The 19,583-nt window shown below is 45.6% G+C and overlaps 1 protein-coding gene across 1 annotated transcript in view; it reads right to left on the bottom strand.

The window, feature by feature from the left end:
* Positions 1-19,583, bottom strand: part of LOC140464790 (uncharacterized) — a 106,317-nt gene that overhangs the window by 33,379 nt on the left and 53,355 nt on the right. The window contains exons 11-14 of the mRNA XM_072560278.1: positions 17,128-17,246; positions 14,911-14,973; positions 5,007-5,096; positions 896-1,058 (exon numbers count right to left, since the gene is read on the bottom strand). Coding sequence (XP_072416379.1) covers positions 896-1,058; positions 5,007-5,096; positions 14,911-14,973; positions 17,128-17,246 — 435 coding nt within the window. The remainder of the gene's footprint in view (positions 1-895; positions 1,059-5,006; positions 5,097-14,910; positions 14,974-17,127; positions 17,247-19,583) is intronic.

A 19,583-nucleotide genomic window follows, 5' to 3' on the forward strand; every position in this document is an offset into this window, starting at 1 on the left:
GCTGTGAGGCAGCAGTGCTAACCACTGTGCCGTTACGTTTTGAGGAACACAACACCTATAGCCCCAGAAGCATCATCTGCAGAAAGCCTGGGCTATACCACAACCAAGGAGCAGTCCTTTGGAAATTCTTAATGGCTTTAGAGTTTGTGCAGTATACATTTCGCAGAATGGTACGTGCTACAAAGTGAGATTACACAACACAGTTCCTGCAGTTAGCTAATTTAAGATACGATACGATTAAAATTTCCAAGATATTAAGGTGAAGCTGTCAGTGAAGATAAACTATTTCTGGTGGCCGGTGACTCTTGGTCAAAGAATTGCAGATGGATCATTCAACATGAAATTAGAAAACACTGTGAGCAAAGGGATTGTACAGTGGTTAGCACTGCTACCTCACAGCGCCAGGGACCCAGGGTCTGTGTGGAGTTTGCACATTCTCCCCGTGTCTGGGTAGGTTTCCTCTGGGTGCCCCAGTTTCCTCCCACAGTCCAATGACGAGCAGGTTAGGTGGATTGGCCATGCTCAATTAACCACAGCGTCCAGGGATGTGCCAGCTAGTTAGGATCGCCATGGGAAATGCAGGGTTACAGGGATGGGGTTGGGCCCGAGGGGGAATGCTCTTCAAAGGGTTGGTGTGAATTCAATGGACTGAATGGCTTGCTTCCATACTGTAGGGATTCTGTGAAAATGTGGGAGACGTTTGGTCATCTCTTCTACAATGGGGCAAATCACGTCATGGTTTTGGTCAACATTAGTCAGGCAAAATTTTAAATAAAGTCAACGCAGTACTGTCAGGAACAATTATATTAAAAAAAATACATGATTATGTTATAAAATCAGGGCACTGTGTCTTAAATCTGTTTGCGGAAAGCAAAGTGGAAGTAGTGTTATTTACCCGTCGGTACATTGGATTGGGGTCGCCATACTGATAAACTGTTTGAAGATTCAGATTTCGGTTGTTCCTCCTGCCGACTGGGCCGGTGACAGTATGAACACCTCCACAGGGTCGGTTTGCATTCCGGGCAACTTGGCTTTCATAATATTCGTTATACGGAGCCCTACAGAGATAGTCAGCAATTAGTTATGCAGCATGTTCAACAGGATATCGTGAAAATATCAACATTCGAGATGCAGACAATCCACTCTGTCGAGTTTTTTTTTTGTAACTGCATCAACTTAAAAAGATTACTTCCAGGGCACAGGCACTCACAGCCCCCTAATAGGGCTCAGCCTATGGTTCATTTGCTAAAACGTTTCTTCATAGGTAATGGGCATAGCTAGTGTTTGCTGCTCATCTGTATTTGCTGTTGAGGTGAATTGCTTTCTTCAATGCCGAGGCTGCCTCCCTCCATGAGATGAAAGTTCCCCTCACGAAGATGCAGAATCTCTCACTAAAGCAAACGGCATGTTAAGCAATGAATGTTTCGCTCCAGAAAGGTGTCATTTTGCAGAATTGACAGAGCATTTTTATATAGGAGAAAGTGAGGACTGCAGATGCTGGAGATCAGAGCTGAAAATGTGTTGCTGGAAAAGCGCAGCAGGTCAGGCAGGAGCAGGAGAATCGACGTTTCGGGCATGAGCCCTTTACAGTGTGGAAACAGGCCATTTGGCTAGACAAGCCCATACCGAGCCTCCGAACAGCATCCCACGCACACCCATCCCCCTACCCTTTCCCTGTCACCCTCCATTTCACGTGGCTAAAGCACCTAACCTACACATCCCTGGACGCTGTGGGGCAATTAAGCATGGCCAACCCAATTAACCTGCACATCCTTGGATTGTGGGAGGAAACCAGAGCATCCAGCAGAAACCCATGCAGACACAGGGAGAACGTGCAAACTCCACGTGGACAGTCACCCGAGGCTGGAATCAAACCCAGGTCAACTCAATACATTAACTCTGTTTCTGTCTCCACAGGAGCTGCCAACCCTGCTGAGAATTTCCAGCAGTTTCTGCTTATCAGTCAGAATTCCAGAATCTGCAGCATTTTGCTCCTGAGATTCCTGCGCTGGGAGCTGATTCTCTACTTTACTTGGACTGGATATCGATATTGCCATGTATCTGTTTAGTCATTGCACCACCACTTGCAGAGCTGCCTCTGAGACACCCAATCGAGTCAACTTTTTTGCTTATTAACCCACCTCTATGTCCACACGGAGGAAATTTTGTTTTAAGGACAAGCCATTCAGCCCTTCAAACCTGCAACGCCACTCAATACTACCGTGGCTGAATTGTGTTCAATTTCAACTCTGCATTCCTGTAAAAATCATCAAGAACCTTTCGTCGCCTTACTCAGCAAGATAATGAGTACATTACTGACAACGCAGTGTAAATGCCAGTACAGATCGACAGGCTGGATTCTCTTAGATGTGGAACCACGTTCAAACTGGACAGATTTCTCAAAGTTCGAGGTATCTTGATAATACATATTCTGCAGCAACTACAAGGCATGCCCTTCATCACTAAATCATACCCATTAATTAAACCAGTTTGGCAGTCTTTGTGCTTTCCATGCTGGTCATGGTAATGTTTGAGGAAGTCTCCAAATACTAAATGAAAAAAAAAACAAATGAAAACTTTATGCCTTCAATATGAATTATTTATCGTTACTACTCACTGCCTCCAGGAGATGGTTTTTAAAAAAAATTATTATTCAGGAATCACTAGTTGGGCTTCGAATAATATAAATACAGAAATGTGCAATAAATTGCCTTATCACTGACGATCCCACCATCATAAGGTCAGAAGGTGGGGGATGTTCACCAACAGTTACACAATATTCAGCATCATTCAGCAGCCCATGTTCAAATGCAACAAGATCTGGACAATATCCAGGCTTGGGCTGAGAAGTAACATTCGCGCCACACAAATGCCAGGCTCTGACCATCTCCAGTAAGAGACAATCTCCCCACCATCCCCTGACATTCAATGGTGTTACCATCACTGAGTCCTCCACATCCTGGGGATTAACATTGACCAGGAACATCAACTGGACATCCCCGCCACACTTCGGGAAGAATGGCAAGAGCAGGGGCTTGGGTTGGATTGTGGTGGCTGGCAGCACCATCACATCAAGACCACCTTAGAAAGACTCAGCTTTAAGCTTTCAGCAGGTAAGCTAACCATTGCCTCTGGGAAGGTGCACTGGAATGGTCCCAGTTCCCAGGGTGAGGTACCCTCTTACTGCATCCTTCGCCACATGGTAGCTTCCCACTCGGTGGTCAGGGAACACTGCGAGGTGATGGGTTCTCTCTGGGTAAAGCTGGAGATGTCTGAGAGAATCGTGCAGGATCCACCGAGATTGCACTGGTCAGGCCTGCCATGGCTTTGGGCATCTTGCTTCTCAAAAGAGACCTCTGAGGTGGGCAACTCCAACAGCAGCAGGAGCTGGCACTGCCTGCGTACCAGTCTCTACCAGGTTGTGTTTTTTGGGCTCAGGGCATTGAGGGAGTTGGACTGTTGAGAGCCCCCTGACCACATGGAAGCGTACCCTAACCCAGTGTGAGCCGCTGTGGGTACTGTCATTGGCAGAGGGGAGCCGGAGGGGTAGGATACCTCTGGAATGCCCGGAGATGAAGCTCCTGGAGTGCGTGTCCGTCTCACCCCCTCATCGATGTGTGCTTTTGCCTCTTTTGTATTGAGCACTGAGACAGCAGGAGGGATTGTGTGTGAGGACTTGATTAGCATGCAGGACACCACCAGGGGGCAATCACAACCCACTCGATGAGTGAATAATTGCAGTGTCCAGGAAGTGTTCGCAGATTGGCAGCATGAAATTGAGAGTGTGAGCGCTTCAGGGAACATCACGCCTGGGATACGCTGAGGACTGCACAGGGGCAGAGCTAGACAGACTAAGGATGGTCCGATGAGGCTGCAGTGAGAAGGTGCCCTTGTGGAGAGTATGAGATTGTTCATTCTCCAGCAGTGCCCACTAGACAGCTCCTGTGCAGCATTGGCCCAGGTAGCGTGGGTTTGAGCGCAGAGCTACCTTCTCACCCATTCGAGGGGAACAGGAGCTCCTAACGGGTCCAAACGGTTTGGGGCAGTGTGCTCGGTCAAGAGGGTGTGAAGTGGGAAGACTGCAGACATCACAAGGGAAGCCAAGGGGCAGTGGCCTTATGTATGGTACCAGAATGTTCCATCCTGGAAGGTGCTGCTGGCAGAGACAACAGCTTCCCTCTGCCAGCTACACGTGATTGGCTGCTTCCGTCGCCATCAGACTCACTCGCACACAAAATGAACGCCCAAAAGGCAGTCAATCTCTCAAGCAAACTCTTCACGTCCCACGGCTGACGTCACACCATTCCAAGATGTTCCTACTTTAACTCCGGAGTGGAGATGCCTGGCCCACACCTCCCTCCCCCAAAACCTGTCCACCATCTCCAAGGCACGAGTCAGGAGTGTGAGGGAATACTCCCCACTTGCCTGGATGGGTGCAGTTCCAACAACACTCAAGAAGCTCGACACCATCCAGGACAAAGCAGTCCCCCACTTAATTGGCACTACATCTACAAGCATTCACTCCCTTCACCACCGACACTCAGTAGCAGCAGTGTGTACCATCTACAAGATGCACTGTAGAAAGTTACCAAAGATCATCAGACAGCACCTTCTAAATCCACGACCACTTGCATCTAAAAAAAAAGTACATGGAAACACTACCCCCTGTAAGTTCCCCTCCAAGACACTGACCATCCAGACTTGGAAACATATCACCGTTCCTTCACTGTCGCCGGGTCAAAATCCTGGAACTCCCTCCTGAAGGGTATTTTGGGTCAACCCACAGCAGGTGAACTGCAGCAGTTCAAGAAGGCAGTTCAGCCCCACCTTCTCAAGGGCAACTGGGGACAAGGCAATAAATGCTGGGCCAGCCAGCAATGCCCATATCCCGTAAAATGAATAAACAAAGAAAAAGAAGACAATATTCAAGGTGTCTTTGAGTAAAAGCCAACAGAACACAATACAAACTCAGCTCCTGTCGTGGAGACTGCATTATCTGCTCTTACCCTCTCTGCTGTTTTGAAGAATCTAACTCGGGTGCTGTAGTGGGCCGGGCTCTTGGATGAAGGGCTGAGGCAGCGATTGTGATGAGCTGTCTGCAGGGCAACAATTTCAGAAAGGAAAGGTTTAGCTCGTTAGAAATATAACACCATCTTAAAGTTTATCAAGTGTATTTCATTTGCTACATTTCAATAGCTCACTGCAACTCTTGGATTCAATTCACTGTAAAACGCTTTTAAATGTCCTGAGGTTATAACAGGAAGTATATATGCAGATTAGATCACTTATTTTGGCAGTTCATAGCTAACAGTAAAAGATAAAGAAGTAAGTTCTGATGAAATGAGGTGTACATTTTATTTGAGACAATTAAGTTATTGCCCATTACACAACGGCAAATGTTTTAGTTGCACAGTTAGTCTATGACAGTGCTACCCAAGGAGGAGATTAAGCTTTTTGTTGGAGGAAGCAATTCACCAAATACCTTTAAACCGACAGGTATACATACGTTGGTACGTTGTGCTGTTATAATGAATGCTTAGACCAGGGTATGATTGTTGGAAGGTAAACTGAAGAATCAACAGGCTGAGGGTTCGACATTAAAACAGATTCCACTTGAGGAATTAAGGTGATTGTATTAGAGAGAAATTAGGAATGGAATCAGGACGTCATGCTGTGCCCTTAAAGTAATACGTTCTCTCAACCCACTTCTCAGAAGCAAACTTTGACACTGAGCCACACAAGGAGATATTAGGCCCACTGACCTAAAGTTTGTTCAAGGAGGTAGATTTTAAGCAGCAGAGCTTTCTCCTTTATATGACCTATTCAATCGAGATTTAGGTCACTTTAACTGAAATCACTTTCTGTGGCTCAGGGCTAGAGTTTCCTCCTTAACTCCCTGAAGCTCTGTTTGTCCACTAAAGGCATACATTAAGGCAAACTGCTTAAGTAGGCGGCATGATGGCACAGTGGTTAGCACTGCTGCCTCACAGCGCCAGAGACCCAGGTTCAATTCCCGCCTCAGGCGACTGACTGTGTGGAGTTTGCACATTCTCCCCGTGTCTGTATGGGTTTCCTACGGGTGCTCCGGTTTCCTCCCACAGTCTGAAAATGTGCGGGTCAGGTGAATTGGCCATGCTAAATTGCCCGTAGTGTTAGGTAAGGGGTAGATGTAGGGTCTGGTGGGTTGTGCTTCGGCGGGTCGGTGTGGACCTGGAGGGCCTGTTTCCACACTGTAAGTAATCTAAAGTGGAAAGAAAGATAAAGAGCAGCGAGATTTCGAATCCCTAGTGTGGGAACTGGCCATTTGGCGCAACAGATCCACACTGACCCTCCGAAGAATATCCCACCCAGACCCATTCGCCTGACTATGGGCAATTTAGCGCGGCCAATTTACCTAACGTACACATCTTCGGTCTACGGAAACCTGAGCACCACACAGAAACGGGGAGAAAATCACCCAAGGCTGGAATCGAACCCACATCCCAACTACTCTGAGCCAACGTGCTGCCCAAGGTTTAGGGAAGGAATTTTAGAATGCAGCACCTGAACTGCTAACGGTCTGACAACCAATGGTGATAATTTATAGTAGGGATATTACAAGAGGTCAGAGTGCAGCTATCTTCAGGGTGTTACAGGACTGTCACACAGATAGCACAGACAGGGATGGAAAATGCAATACAGACAGCTGGAAGTAAGGATGGAGATTTCAAAATCAAACCATCAATGAACCTAAATGCAAGGTAGGATCGGAGATGATTAAGGACAACCAGTGCCCAGGCTTAATGTAGCTTCACTCATTCCACTGCAGAAAGAAACAAGGAGGAGGTGATATTGTACAGACCAATATAATATTGGACTGTGGATAAAAACTGGGAACATACTGCTTTGAACAAAGGAGACTGTGAAAAGAGGAGGTTTGCAGTTTTAACTGTCATGTTTGATGGAGCCTAGATTAGAGTGGCGCTGGAAAAGCACAGCAGTTCAGGCAGCATCCAAGGAGCAGGAAAATCGACGTTTCGGGCAAAAGCCCTTCATCAGGAATACAGGCAGAGAGCCTGAATGGTGGAGAGGAGGGTGGGGGGTGGGGAGAAAGTAGCATAGAGTACAATAGGTGAGTGGGGGAGGGGATGAAGGTCGGGGGTGGGGGGAAGGTGGAGTGGATTGGTGGAAAAGAAGATAGGCAGGTAGGACAAGTCATGGGGACAGTGCTGAGCTGGAAGTTTGGAACTAGGGTGAGGTGAGGGAATGGGAAATGAGGAAACTGTTAAAGTCCACATTGATGCCCTGGGGTTGAAGTGTTCAGAGGCGGAAGATGAGGCGTTCTTCCTCCAGGCGTCTGGTGGTGAGGGAGCAGCGGTGAAGGAGGCCCAGGACCTCCATGTCCTTGGCAGAATGGGAGGGGGAGTTGAAATGTTGGGCCACAGGGCGGTTGATTGGTGCGGTTACAATAAATGACATTGGTGGATGTGCAGGTAAAACTTTGATGGATGTGGAAGGCTCCTTTAGGGCCTTGGATGGAGGTGAGGGAGGAGGTGTGGGCACAGGTTTTGCAATTCCTGCGGTGGCAGGGGAAGGTGCCAGGATGGGAGGGTGAGTTGTAGGGGGGTGTGGACCTGACCAGATAGTCACGGAGGGAACGGTCTTTGCGGAAGGCCGAAAGGGGTGGTGAGGGAAATATATCCCTGGTGGTGGGGTCCGTTTGGAGGTGGCGGAATTGTCGGCGGATGATTTGGTTTGTGTGAAGGTTGGTAAACTTCCAGCTCAGCACTGTCCCCATGACTTGTCCTACCTGCCTATCTCCTTTTCCACCTATCTACTCCACCCTCTCCTCCCTGACCTATCACCTTCATCCCCTCCCCCACTCACCTATTGTACTCTATGCTACTTTCTCCCCACCCCCACCCTCCTCTCAACCCTTCAGGCTCTCTGCCTTTATTCCTGATGAAGGGCTTTTGCCCGAAAGGTCGATTTTCCTGCTGCTCGGATGCTGCCTGAACTGCTGTGCTTTTCCAGCACCACTCTAATCTAGACTCTGGTTTCCAGCATCTGCTGTCATTGTTTTTACCATGTTTGATGGAGCACATTGAGCATTATAAACGAAGTTGTCTTTCACTGGAACAGTGAGGGCACAGGTGGACAGGGAAGGGGAATGGATTCTGCAGGAAACAGGATCTGCCTGACCACAGCATTGTATTAACTCCTGACTGGGTGACCAGGTGTTGTGCATAAGCAGTGCGAAGATGTTTCTAGCCTACAGAGAGCACGCATTGGAAATCTCTTTCTCTTTCATTCTTTCTCCTGTGTGGAGGCGTACCTGAAAGTCCAGCAACAGCTACCTGGCTTCGCCTCAATAATCTCTTTCTAAACAACATTTTTCTGCAAAATTCCTTCCCTGTTGAAGGAGAGAAGAGACCTTCAAAGACATTAAAAGAACAAATTCTCAGCCAGTGAATGAAAGGTAGCACCAGTGCACCTTCTTTCTTCAACAAAGAACTGAAAGAAACTGGAAGAAAACGGCCACTGAATCCGGTGCTGTGGATTGATACTATAAGATAGTATTTGTTATAGGAAGAAGATTATTAAGCTGGAGAGGGTTCAGGAGAGATTTACCAGGATGTTGCTGGGTATGGAAGACTTGAGTTATAAAGAAAGGCTGGATAGGCTGGGACTTTTCTTCATTGGAGCATAGGAGGTTGGAAGTTTGTAATATAATGAAAGGTATAGATAGAGTGAATGGTATTTATCTTTTCCTTAAGATGGGGGATTGCAAGACAAAGGGGCATATTTTTAAGGTGAGAGCAGAGAGATTTTAAAAAAAGACATGGGGTAATTTTTTTACACAGAGGGTGGTTCATGTATGGAATGAATTTCCTGAGGAAGTGGTGGATGTGGTTACAGTTACAAAATCTAAAAGACATTTGGATAGGTACATGGATAGGAAAGGTTTGGAGGGATATGGGCCAGGAGCAGGCAGGACTGGTTGGACCGAAGGGTCTTTTTTTTGTGCTGTATGACTCTGTCTTTTTTTTCCAGCATGAATATCAATCAATAGTCAGAGCATAGGAAATGGAAAATGAAAGCTTTGTGGGTCACCGAGGTTATGTAAATGCCCGCGGGTGTGAAAATGTTATGTTACAATATCTTATTTTTAAAAATCAATTCTGTTAAACCACATTTTGCACCAGTCTCCCATGCTGGTCATTATTCAGTGCCTAGTCGTAACTTGACTTTTCAATGATAAATATGAAGACATGAATTAATGGGTATTGATTGGTGACTATGCAATGATTACACTGTTGGTTGCCATGGGGAATGGATGGGCTGGATTAGGATGGGGGAAGGGGGCTGCTGCTGGAAGTAAAAGTCATTTAGATTAGATTCCCTACAATGTGGAAACAGGCCATTTGGCCCAACAAGTCCACACACTGACCCTCCAAAGAGTAACCCACCCAGACCCATTCTCCTACATTTACCCCTGACTAATGCACCGAACACGATAGGCAATTTAGCATGGCCAATTCACCTGACCTGCACATCTTTGGACTGTGGGAGGAAACCCTCGCAGACACGTGGAGAACGTGCAAACTCCACACAGACAGTCACCCGAGGCTGGAATCAAACCTGGGACCCTGGTGCTGTGAGGCAGCAGTGCTAACCACTGAGCCACCGCGCACCCTAATTTTTTTTAAAGTGTAAACAGAGAGAAAACAAAATATGAGAGAAGACTAGCTAGAAATATAATAATATTTTTACTAGAATTTATAAAGGAGAAGTACAGTGAATGTTGGTCCTCTCAAGAGACAGTGTGTCTGGGGAATGTATAATTAAAGGAATATCAAAAGTACTAATCTTTTGTGTCCATCTTCACCGTACAACATAGTCGGTTCTGCTATAACACGGTAATTCCCATGCAACCCTGTGTTATAAGAAGATCACATAATAGCAGCACCATTTAAACTAATGGGGCTGGAATTGTAATGTAACAAATACACGAGTTAAAACTTTGTGTGAAAGAAAGTGTCCCCAGTTCTGCAAGTGTGCAACAGCGAATTCGCATTAATGAAACAGGCATTAAGCAGAACAACCTGTACCTCAAAAATATCTCTAAATTACTTGAAAATAAAGAAGTGAAAAGGATGGAGGAATTTCAAACATATAGACAGAGTATATGAAAGAGGCTAAATCAGTGACAGTTTATAATTAAGAGTGCTTAGCAAAAGGAAAGTCAGACACTAGTGATTTTGTTATTTTTGTATTCTTATGTGGTAAAGTCTATTAAATTACTAAAGTATAAGTTTATACAGGGAGGGGCAGCGGCTGAAACATTAATTTACTTAATTAGTTAATTAATTGTATAACTACTAAGACACAGTAAAGATTGTAGGGAAGGTGATGTGTTGTGGAGGTGGAATGTGGGTGTTCCTGGATGCCAGTGTTAACTGGGCTTCTCCTGTTTACAGCTCAAGGACTGTCAGATTAGTGGTTACGAGCTGGACACCAAGCTGCATCATGGTGACACCTCAGACTGAGGGGAGGTTATGCAGCGACCATGTTCCAGGTATGCCAAGTCTTTCGGTTTGCTCAGGGACAGGAGGGTGTGACTGCAGGTTAAGCAGGTAAAGGGACCCAACATGGAGAAGAACAGCAGCCTCTGCAATTGTCCATGTGGCTCGGGGTGTTGGATGAAAATGTCGATCGCAGAGTGGATGAGCAAACTGCCCAGGGCACCATGGGAAAGGAAACCATTCAAGTAGGTGGACAGTAAACCTGGATTGTAGAGGTAGTAGGGACAGTATTAAGCATGAGCATTGGCACAGTCCTGTGTAGGCAAGAGAGAGATAGAGTCCAGATATCTGTGTTGCTTGACCAGTTCCAGGGTTTAGGGGAGGTTACAATGATCACGGTCTACTTAGGTGCCAATGACTTCATAGAGTCATAGAATCCCTACAGTGTGGAAGCAGGCCATTCAGCCCATCAAGTCCACACCAACCCTCCAAACAGTATGCCGCCCTGACCCACCCCACTATCCTTTCCCTGTAATCTGCATTTCCCATGGCTAGCCTGCACATCCCTGGACACTATAGCATGGTCAATCCACCTAACCTGCACATCTTTGGACTGTGGGAGGAAACCGGAGCACCCGGAGGAAACCCACGCAGACACAGGGAGAATGTGCAAACTCCACACAGAATTGGAAGAATATGAGAAGAAGCTTAATTAAAAATCAAAACCTCAAAAAGGTAATCATCTTAGGACTGGCATCTAAGCCAGAAGCAAACTGGTGTCAGGTTAATATGACGGCAATGTTAAATACATGGCTCAAAGATTGGTACGGAGAAATGGGTATTGATCGAGGGGACACTGGCACCATTACTGAGGCAAGTGAGAGCTGTACCAATGGGATGGCTTTCATCTGAAGCATGCTGGGACCAGCATTCTGATGAGCAATGGAAATAGTGTGATAGAAAGAGCTTAAACTAAGTAGAGGGAGGAAAAGTACAAGTTTGGGAAGATGTGATTATTTGATTAGAGAAGATGAATAGGGCAGCAATAATGGAAATAATGATCACAGATTAAATGGAAACTGAAGAAAGAGTGGCACGGTGGCTCAGTGCTTAGCACTGCTGCCTCACAGCGTCAGAGCCCTGCATTCCCACCTCAGGCCTCTTGTCTGTGTGGAATTTGCACATTCTCCCCGTGTCTGCGCGGATTTCCTTCGGGTGCTCCGGTTTCTTCCCACAGACCAAAAATGTGCAGGTCAGGTGAATTGGCCATGCTAAATTGTCCACAGTGTTCAGGGATGTGTGCATTAGTCAGGGGTAAATGTAGAGTAATAGGGGAGGGGAATGGGTCTGGGTGGGATACTCTTTGGAGGGTCGGTGTGGACTTGTTGGGCCGAAGGGCCTGTTTCCACACTGTAGAGATTCTAGATGACAACATGAAAGGTTACAAAAAGTAAAAAGAGAGAACTAAAGGCTCTTACCTGAAAGCATGTAGCATTCATAACAAAACAGGTGAATTAACATAGCAAACAGAAATAAATATGTATAATGTGATAGCCATTACAGAGACATAGCTACAGGATAACATCAAAATGCACCTGAAGATGGAAGGGTACATGATATTTAGGAAGGAAAGGAAGCTAGGAAAAGGGGGAGGTGCAACACTCTTATAAATTAAAGGTTGTGATTGGTACAATTGAGAGAGATGATCTTGGTTCTGGAGATCAAAAAGGGAGACCTGTTTGGGTAGAGTGGAGAAACAGGAAAGGTAAGAAGTTGCCAATGGGAATGGTACACAGTGGCACCCACCCCCCCACCCCCCGCTAACAGTAACCACACTGTAGGATAGGGTATACAGGAGGAAATCATGTGACTTTGTGAGAAAGATACAGAAGGGAGATTTTGATCTACATAAAGCTGGGAGCATCAGATTGGCAATAAAAGCTTGGAATGACATGTTCATGGAATGTTTTTGGGAGCTTTGTACAGAAGCATGTACCTGGAGTCAACCAGTGAGCGTCTATATTGTATATGATAATGTGCAATATGGTAATGGCCTTACAGTGAAGACATCCTTAGGCAGTAGTGACCATAAGATGAATAAATGTCACATTTGAACTTGAGAGAGAGAAGGCTGTATCTAAAACTGGTGCTTTACACTTAACAAAGGACCGGTTTGGGGGCATGGTGACAGAGCTGGCTAAAAGTCAACTAGAAAATGAAGTTATGATAGATGTCAGTGGAGAGAGAGTAACAGACATTTAAAAAGATATCTCAGAAGCTCAGAAGAGTGTAAGAGTGGGTCAGGCAGCATCTGAGGAGCAAGAGAATCGACGTTTCAAGGAAAAGCCCTTCATCAGGAATTTGGGGGTAGTCAGGAAAGTAGAGTTGAAGCCACAGTCAGTTCAGTCATGATTTTCTAGAACAGTACAGCAGGTTAGAGAAGGTGAATGGCCTGCACCTGTTACTGATGTGGTCACTTTTATGTTTGGATAAGCCTAATTAGAAACTTCCTCAGTAAGGCAAGTAGAAGTGGCTTCAACACAGAATATCTGATATGAGCAGCACAGATGCATTCAAGGTGAAACTAGATAAAATAACAAGTGAGAGAGGATTAGAATGAGTTGATAGGTTGAAGTAAAGAGGGCTGGCGGAGCAGTAACTGATTCAAAGAGCTTTTGGGTGGAAGGCCTGTTATGCTGTAAGTACATTGTAATAAGTACGCTGCGTGGTTTGAAAATAGTCATGATATTTGACTTTGTTGTGAAGAGGCAAGAACACCAACATGTTTAGGGTGAAGTAACTGTCATGATTTCACTGGGAAGAGTGCTGTGTTAAGTGCCCCACAGTTCCACAAACTGTCACAAAGTATACAAAATCCCAAAGAGACCACCAAGATGACCCCCAACAGCCTGACTGCCTGTTATTCAGGACAAATACAAGCTTCTATCATTAATAGAAATTAATGTTATCTATTGCAACACACTTTAATAAATGGCAAATAAGACACAGGATTACTAATCTATTCCTTAAGTACATCCCTTTAAAAACCATAACTGCACACACACACTCTCATTCACAAATAAAAGAAATGGTTTGACTCAATTATTACGGGTGAAAAAATACAGAGAGGGGACAAAATACTGAAGTTGAAGAGTTCAGATCACAAAGGTTGAGTTAAATTGTTACTCAGTCTCTTTTAATTTAAGCAACAATGACACTCTGTGACTGTTAAATGGTGGTCACAAGAGTCGTACAGCATAGAAACAAACCCTTCGGCCTAACTCATCCACGCTCACTGGGTTGGTTGGTCAGGTGGACGTTTCTTGTTAAATTTCATTTAACATTCCTCAGTTTTAACCCACAGAAAGAGAGGATGAGGGGAAGTGAAAGATGCTTTCAGTTTGTAGGCCTGGGTTATTTCTGGATGTACAGCTTAACTTTGTAACAAACTGCAGCTCAATCAATCAAGAGCCGTTGTTGTCTCCTTAACTCGGAAACTCTTGGTTCCAACCTGTCCCAAAGTATCCCCGCTCACTGCTTCTAAAAGCGATAGGTACTGTCTTGCACAGCTAACAATGTCCACTACTTCTTTCTTTTCCCCAAAACCGCAAAAGGATATTTTAGCTGTACAGAACGCCCAACTGACATTTTGATTCCAAAAAGGAAAATATGTGGTCCATTATGGAAGGTAACTGGATGGTAAGAAGCGTGGTTAGGATCGTGGTCAGTGGGGAATGGGAGAGTTGATTTAATAAAAACTGATTCACATGTCTGAGAGTTGAACAGAGAGAGGCATCAAGATCCTCTTCCTTCTGTGTGTTTTACCCTGAAAGGTCATCGACCTTTAACCTTACCCCTACTTCCACTCCACAGACTTTCCTGAGTATTTCCCTGTATTTTTGATCTCTGTTTCAGATTTCTGGTATGTGCAACGTAGTGTTCTCCGGACTCAGAGCTTCTCCGTGACCTCCCTGATACATCAGTATCCAGCAAGTTGGGAAATGCTGCTGATTTGACCTGTTGCTGAATTTAAGGAACCCATACCGTAAAGCTTAGGGCAAAGCGACCTGGCCAATGATAAACAGCATTCTAGTTCTTTAAGATTGCAAATAAAAACAGCGAGTACTCTCGTCATCATGTTAACTCTGTTCTTCGCACAGCAGGTGCTGCCAGACCTGCTGAATTTCTCCAGCACTTTCTGTTTTCACTACAGGCTTCCAGCACCTGCATTATTTCATTTCTCCCCAAGATCACAGGCTTCCGAGAAAATTGCAGTTGGATACAAAGCCTGGCCCTTTAAATCATTAACCAATCAAGTGCTGTAAAACAGCTGCCAGTGGCAGCCATTTCTGATCCCCCCGTGTCAGACTATATCAAAGATCCTTATTAAAATACATTCACTTACGGGCCTGTTGACACCCTTGTAGATTTGGCACAGGAAATGCATTTGAATCGTTCAAGTAACTGCCTGAAATTGGAAAACAGTTAAACAGATTAACATCAAATCTCCTTAAAGTAGTTTCAAAGATCATTTTCTTCGTGCAAACATTGTCCTTTCTAAATTCATAATTCCTAATTCATATCTATTAATAAACTAGCTACTGCCCCATAATGGCAGGTTGATTAGATTAGATTACTTACAGTGTGGAAACAGGCCCTTCGGCCCAACAAGTCCACACCGACCCACCGAAGCGTATACCACTCAGACCCATACTCCTACATTTACCCCTTCACCTAACACTACGGACAATTTAGCATGGTCAATTCACCTGACCTGCACATTTTTGGATTGTGGGAGGAAACCGGAGCACCCGGAGGAAACCCACGCAGACACGGGGAGAATGTGCAAACTCCACACAGAGAGTCACCTGATAGCAACACAAGAACAGGAGGAGGCCATTCAGCCCCTCAGGTCTGTTCCATCATTCAATAAGATCATGACTGATCTATAGCCGAAAGTGCTTTTGGCTTATATCCCCTCATGCCTTTGCTTCACAGAAAATTCTCTCTCTCAGATTAACAGGTGATCCTGCATCCCGTACCATTTGTGGAAGACAGTTCCAGACCTCGACCACCCTTTGTGTGTGAATGTGTTTCTTAACATTTCTTCTGAGTGGTCTGCTCCTAATTATCAGACTACTGTTGCGAAGTTGGTGCGTGTGAAATTGTAAAAATGGGAGAAAGCGTTGCATGGTCCCTTTAAATCATGGTTTTTTTTGGTGCTTAAAGTGGATGTCTGAATAGCAGTTTAAAGTGTAGGTGCACGGAGAGTGCCTGAATTGAAATATTTTGCATCAAACAGTATTTTTACCAAGACAATTAGCCTTACCAAATTCAGCCAATTCATTTAAACCGAGCCCTGAGATACTGAAAACCTGATGGCTTTTGACTACCGGGAACGATTCAGATTGTAAACAAATTAAAAGGTCATCAAGGATATAAAAGGTGCGGGCATTTTGAAAACTGGGGGAGAGTCAACTAACACCTGAAGAGACAGCAAACCTGTCATCTGAGAAATAAATACTAGGTTCTCACAAGAAGTCTCCACGCACTCTTAAAAACCACCTATACATCAGATTCCTCTACTACATTAATGCACTGACTTCCCACAAGTATAGCCCCCCCTCAATCCCGCTACAAATCTACATTGACGTTCATTATGTGTCTACATCATAGAATGCCTACAGTGTCGAAGCAGGCCATTCAAACCATCAAATCCACACTGACCCTCCAAACAACATCACCCAGACCCATCCCTGGAACCCTGTGCTTCCCATGGGTAATCCACCTAGCCTAATATCCCTGGACACATTGGGGTAATTTAGCATACCTTCCCTACACATCTTTGGACTGTGGGAGAAAATCTGAGCACCCAGAGGAAACCCACGCAGACATGGGGAGAATGTGCAAATTCCACACAGTTTTTTTTAAGATTAGATTCCCTACAGTGTGGAAACAGGCCCTTCAGCCCACACCGACCCTCTGGACAGTAATCTACCTAGACTCAATCCCTGTATTTACCTCTGACTAACGCACCTAACACTATGGGCAATTTTACATAGCCAATTCACCTAACCTGCACATCTTTGGATTGTGGGAGGAAACCGGAGCACCCGAAGGAAACCCACGCAGACACGGGGAGAATGTGCAAACAGACAGTTGCCCGAAGCTGGAATTAAACCCAGGTCCCTGGCGCTGTGAGGCAGCAGTGCTGAGCACCGAGCCACCGCGCTGCTCATACATACCCATTCTGCAAACGGATTCCTGTACTTAGTCACAGAATTCTCTGTACTAACTCTGGCCATAATTTAGCGGTCATTAACTTTGACTTAGTGCTTCTGATTTATGAGTCCCAGTCGCTTACATAACTGTGTACAATTAGGTGACTAGCGGGGGATCTGGTCATTTGGAGTTAATAACGACTGGCGGCCAACTGCAGGGCTGGTATAGTGGGCTTCCCCACGTTATGCCAGTAACTCAGTGGATGCGCAGTGGGAAAAAATATTAACAAACATGGACGTGGAAGCTCTCAACTCCTTCTCACGTCTCTTCAGGACATTCCCATCTCACTAAAATGATTCCTCCTGTATTTTCTTTAGAGGCCTGTGTTCACTTCACCCACTTTCTGAATCCAGCAGCAGTATCCGCGTCAAAGCCTGGGCCATTTCTCAGCTGTTTCTTCAGCTGTTTCCACCGGTCTTCCAACTGCTTCTTCAACGGATCCAGTTCCATTCGATCCAGCTGGAATAAATTACAACGTCAGCAATCGGTCAGATTATTCCTTTCCATTAAACATACACCCAGACGTCATTTCACAACCGGTCTACTGAACAAGCTTGCAGTATTTTATGTCATTAAATAATCGCACCTTTAATCTGATTTTCTTTCACAGTTGTCATCTTTCTTAACTTTTCAACTCATTCCCTCTTATTTCTGTCCATTATTAAGAGTTTTTATTTCACTTCAGCTAAAACACTGATAAGAAAAATGTGCTTCCCTTCCTGAGGAAACTCGAGGAGAACCACAATGACCCGAATTTCAAAGAAGCTGATGATGTTGGAGCGAGATGGACAGAGTCGGAAATCACACAACACCAGGTTCTACAATTAGACTGGATTCCCTACAGTGTGGAAACAGGCTCTTCAGGCCAACCAGTCCCCACCGACCCTCTGAAGAATTCACCTGACCTGCACATCTTTGGATTGTGGGAGGAGACTGAAGCACCCGGAGGAAACCCACACAGACACAGGGAGAATGTGCAAACTCCACACAGACATTTGCCCGAGACTGGAATCGAACCTGGGACCCTGGTGCTGTGAGGCAGCAGTGCTAACCACTGTGCCACCCGTTTTCTTGCCAGGTTTAATTCAAATCACAAGCTTTCAGAGCGCTGCTCCTTTGACGGGTGACTTTACTTCTGACAAAGAAAGTGGTGGTCAATTTGTCATAAGGTCAGCAACAAGAAAGGCATCAGGCATGGAATGAAAATGAGACAACCAAAGTGAATCAGAAATAGGTGAGAATAAACCCCAGCTGGAAAAACGGCAGTGTTATTGGAGAGCAGGCTGACAGGAAGCACAAGGATAAATTTGCCAGATGCTGAACGGTCCAGAGCGGAGGTGAACAGGGCTTGACAACACTGACTGACTGGTCTGCTCGCTTCAAACAGACCCTGGCTAGGGCCTTCCTTGGTGAAGGTGGACAGGTTTCTCATTACGAGACTTGTTAAGTATATTGCGAGGAGGCCATCCCGGATTGGTAAAGGTCACAGATAGCCTCTCCGTCCAGGCACTCCATGTGGCAAACCGTCCGGTCAGCCCTGTGGCCTTGGTGGGAGAGGTGTGTGTGTGTGTGTGTGTGTGTGTGTGTGTGTGTGTGTGTGTGTGTGTGTGTGTGTGTGTGTGTGTGTGTGCATACGCACGCACGTGCACTGTGTGAGTGTGTGTTAGAGAGAGAGAGAGAGAGAGAGAGTGTGTGTGTGAGTGAGTGAGTGTTTAAGAATCTGTGTGTAAGAATCTGTGTGCATGTGTGTGACTGTGTGTGTGTGAGTGTGTGAGAGTGTGTGTGTGTGTGTGGGTGTGAGAGGAGAAGGTACGTGTGCATGTGCGAGAGTGAGTGCGTGTGTGCATGTGTGCAAGAGACAGTGTGCGCATGTGTGAGTGTGTGTGTGTGTGTGTGTGTGTGAGAGAGAGTGTGTCAGAGAGAGAGAGAGAGTGTGTCAGAGAGAGACAGTGTGCACATGTGTGAGAGCGTGTGTGTGTGAGAGAGTGTGTCAGAGAGAGAGAGAGTGTGTGTGCGTATGTGTGCACGTTTGTGAGAGAGAGAGTGTGTGTGTGAGTATGTGTGCCTGTGTGTGGCCACCAAAACAGGCTTTCCGGGGTTACAGCCAAAGAGGGATTTCAACTCTAACACCCCCTCCCCCCTCCCTCAAGACACTGTCCCAGTCTCACTGTCCAACCCTGCGCCTCCAAACAGTTGTGGCCTAGCTTCTTTCTCCCCTTGTCATTTCAGTTTTTAAATTAATTGTGGAGGAGAACAAATCTCTGTTGAAGGACTCTCTCAGTTAACTATTCTTTCCAGAGACCTGCTGCTGCTCTATAGCTGCTGGGTGTTAGATCAGCACTCCAGTTTCGAGGACCCAGTCCTTAACTAGAAAGGCAGCTGGCCACCACATCAACGATACAGGCTTCCTAATGGCTGCTTCCCTCAAAGCCGGAGGAAAGTGCACAGGGTCCTAGAAACAGTACCGACTCCCACTTCCCATCCCCAGTGTGAAAATACAGCATCCCTTCCCTCAGAGTCCAATACCCAATTTGCATTTAAAACAGTGTCACACCCCTCCAGCACATTTCAGTTCACACAGCAACAGACATCACCCCTGTCTCTCTGTAAAAAATGGACTGTACACACAGAGAAGCGAGTCTCAGAACCACAAATTTTTTTAAAAAGCTTACCCTTCAAGACTGCTACATGGATACAGATTAAAAACAGAAGTGTCACTTCGTATTGTTACAAATCAGTAACATGAACTCAGAAAATCTAACTCAGTTCAGGAAACTTCAAATTCACAAGCATACA

This window comes from Chiloscyllium punctatum, chromosome 40 (assembly GCF_047496795.1).
Source record: "Chiloscyllium punctatum isolate Juve2018m chromosome 40, sChiPun1.3, whole genome shotgun sequence".
In the NCBI taxonomy this organism is placed as follows: Eukaryota; Metazoa; Chordata; class Chondrichthyes; order Orectolobiformes; family Hemiscylliidae; genus Chiloscyllium; species Chiloscyllium punctatum.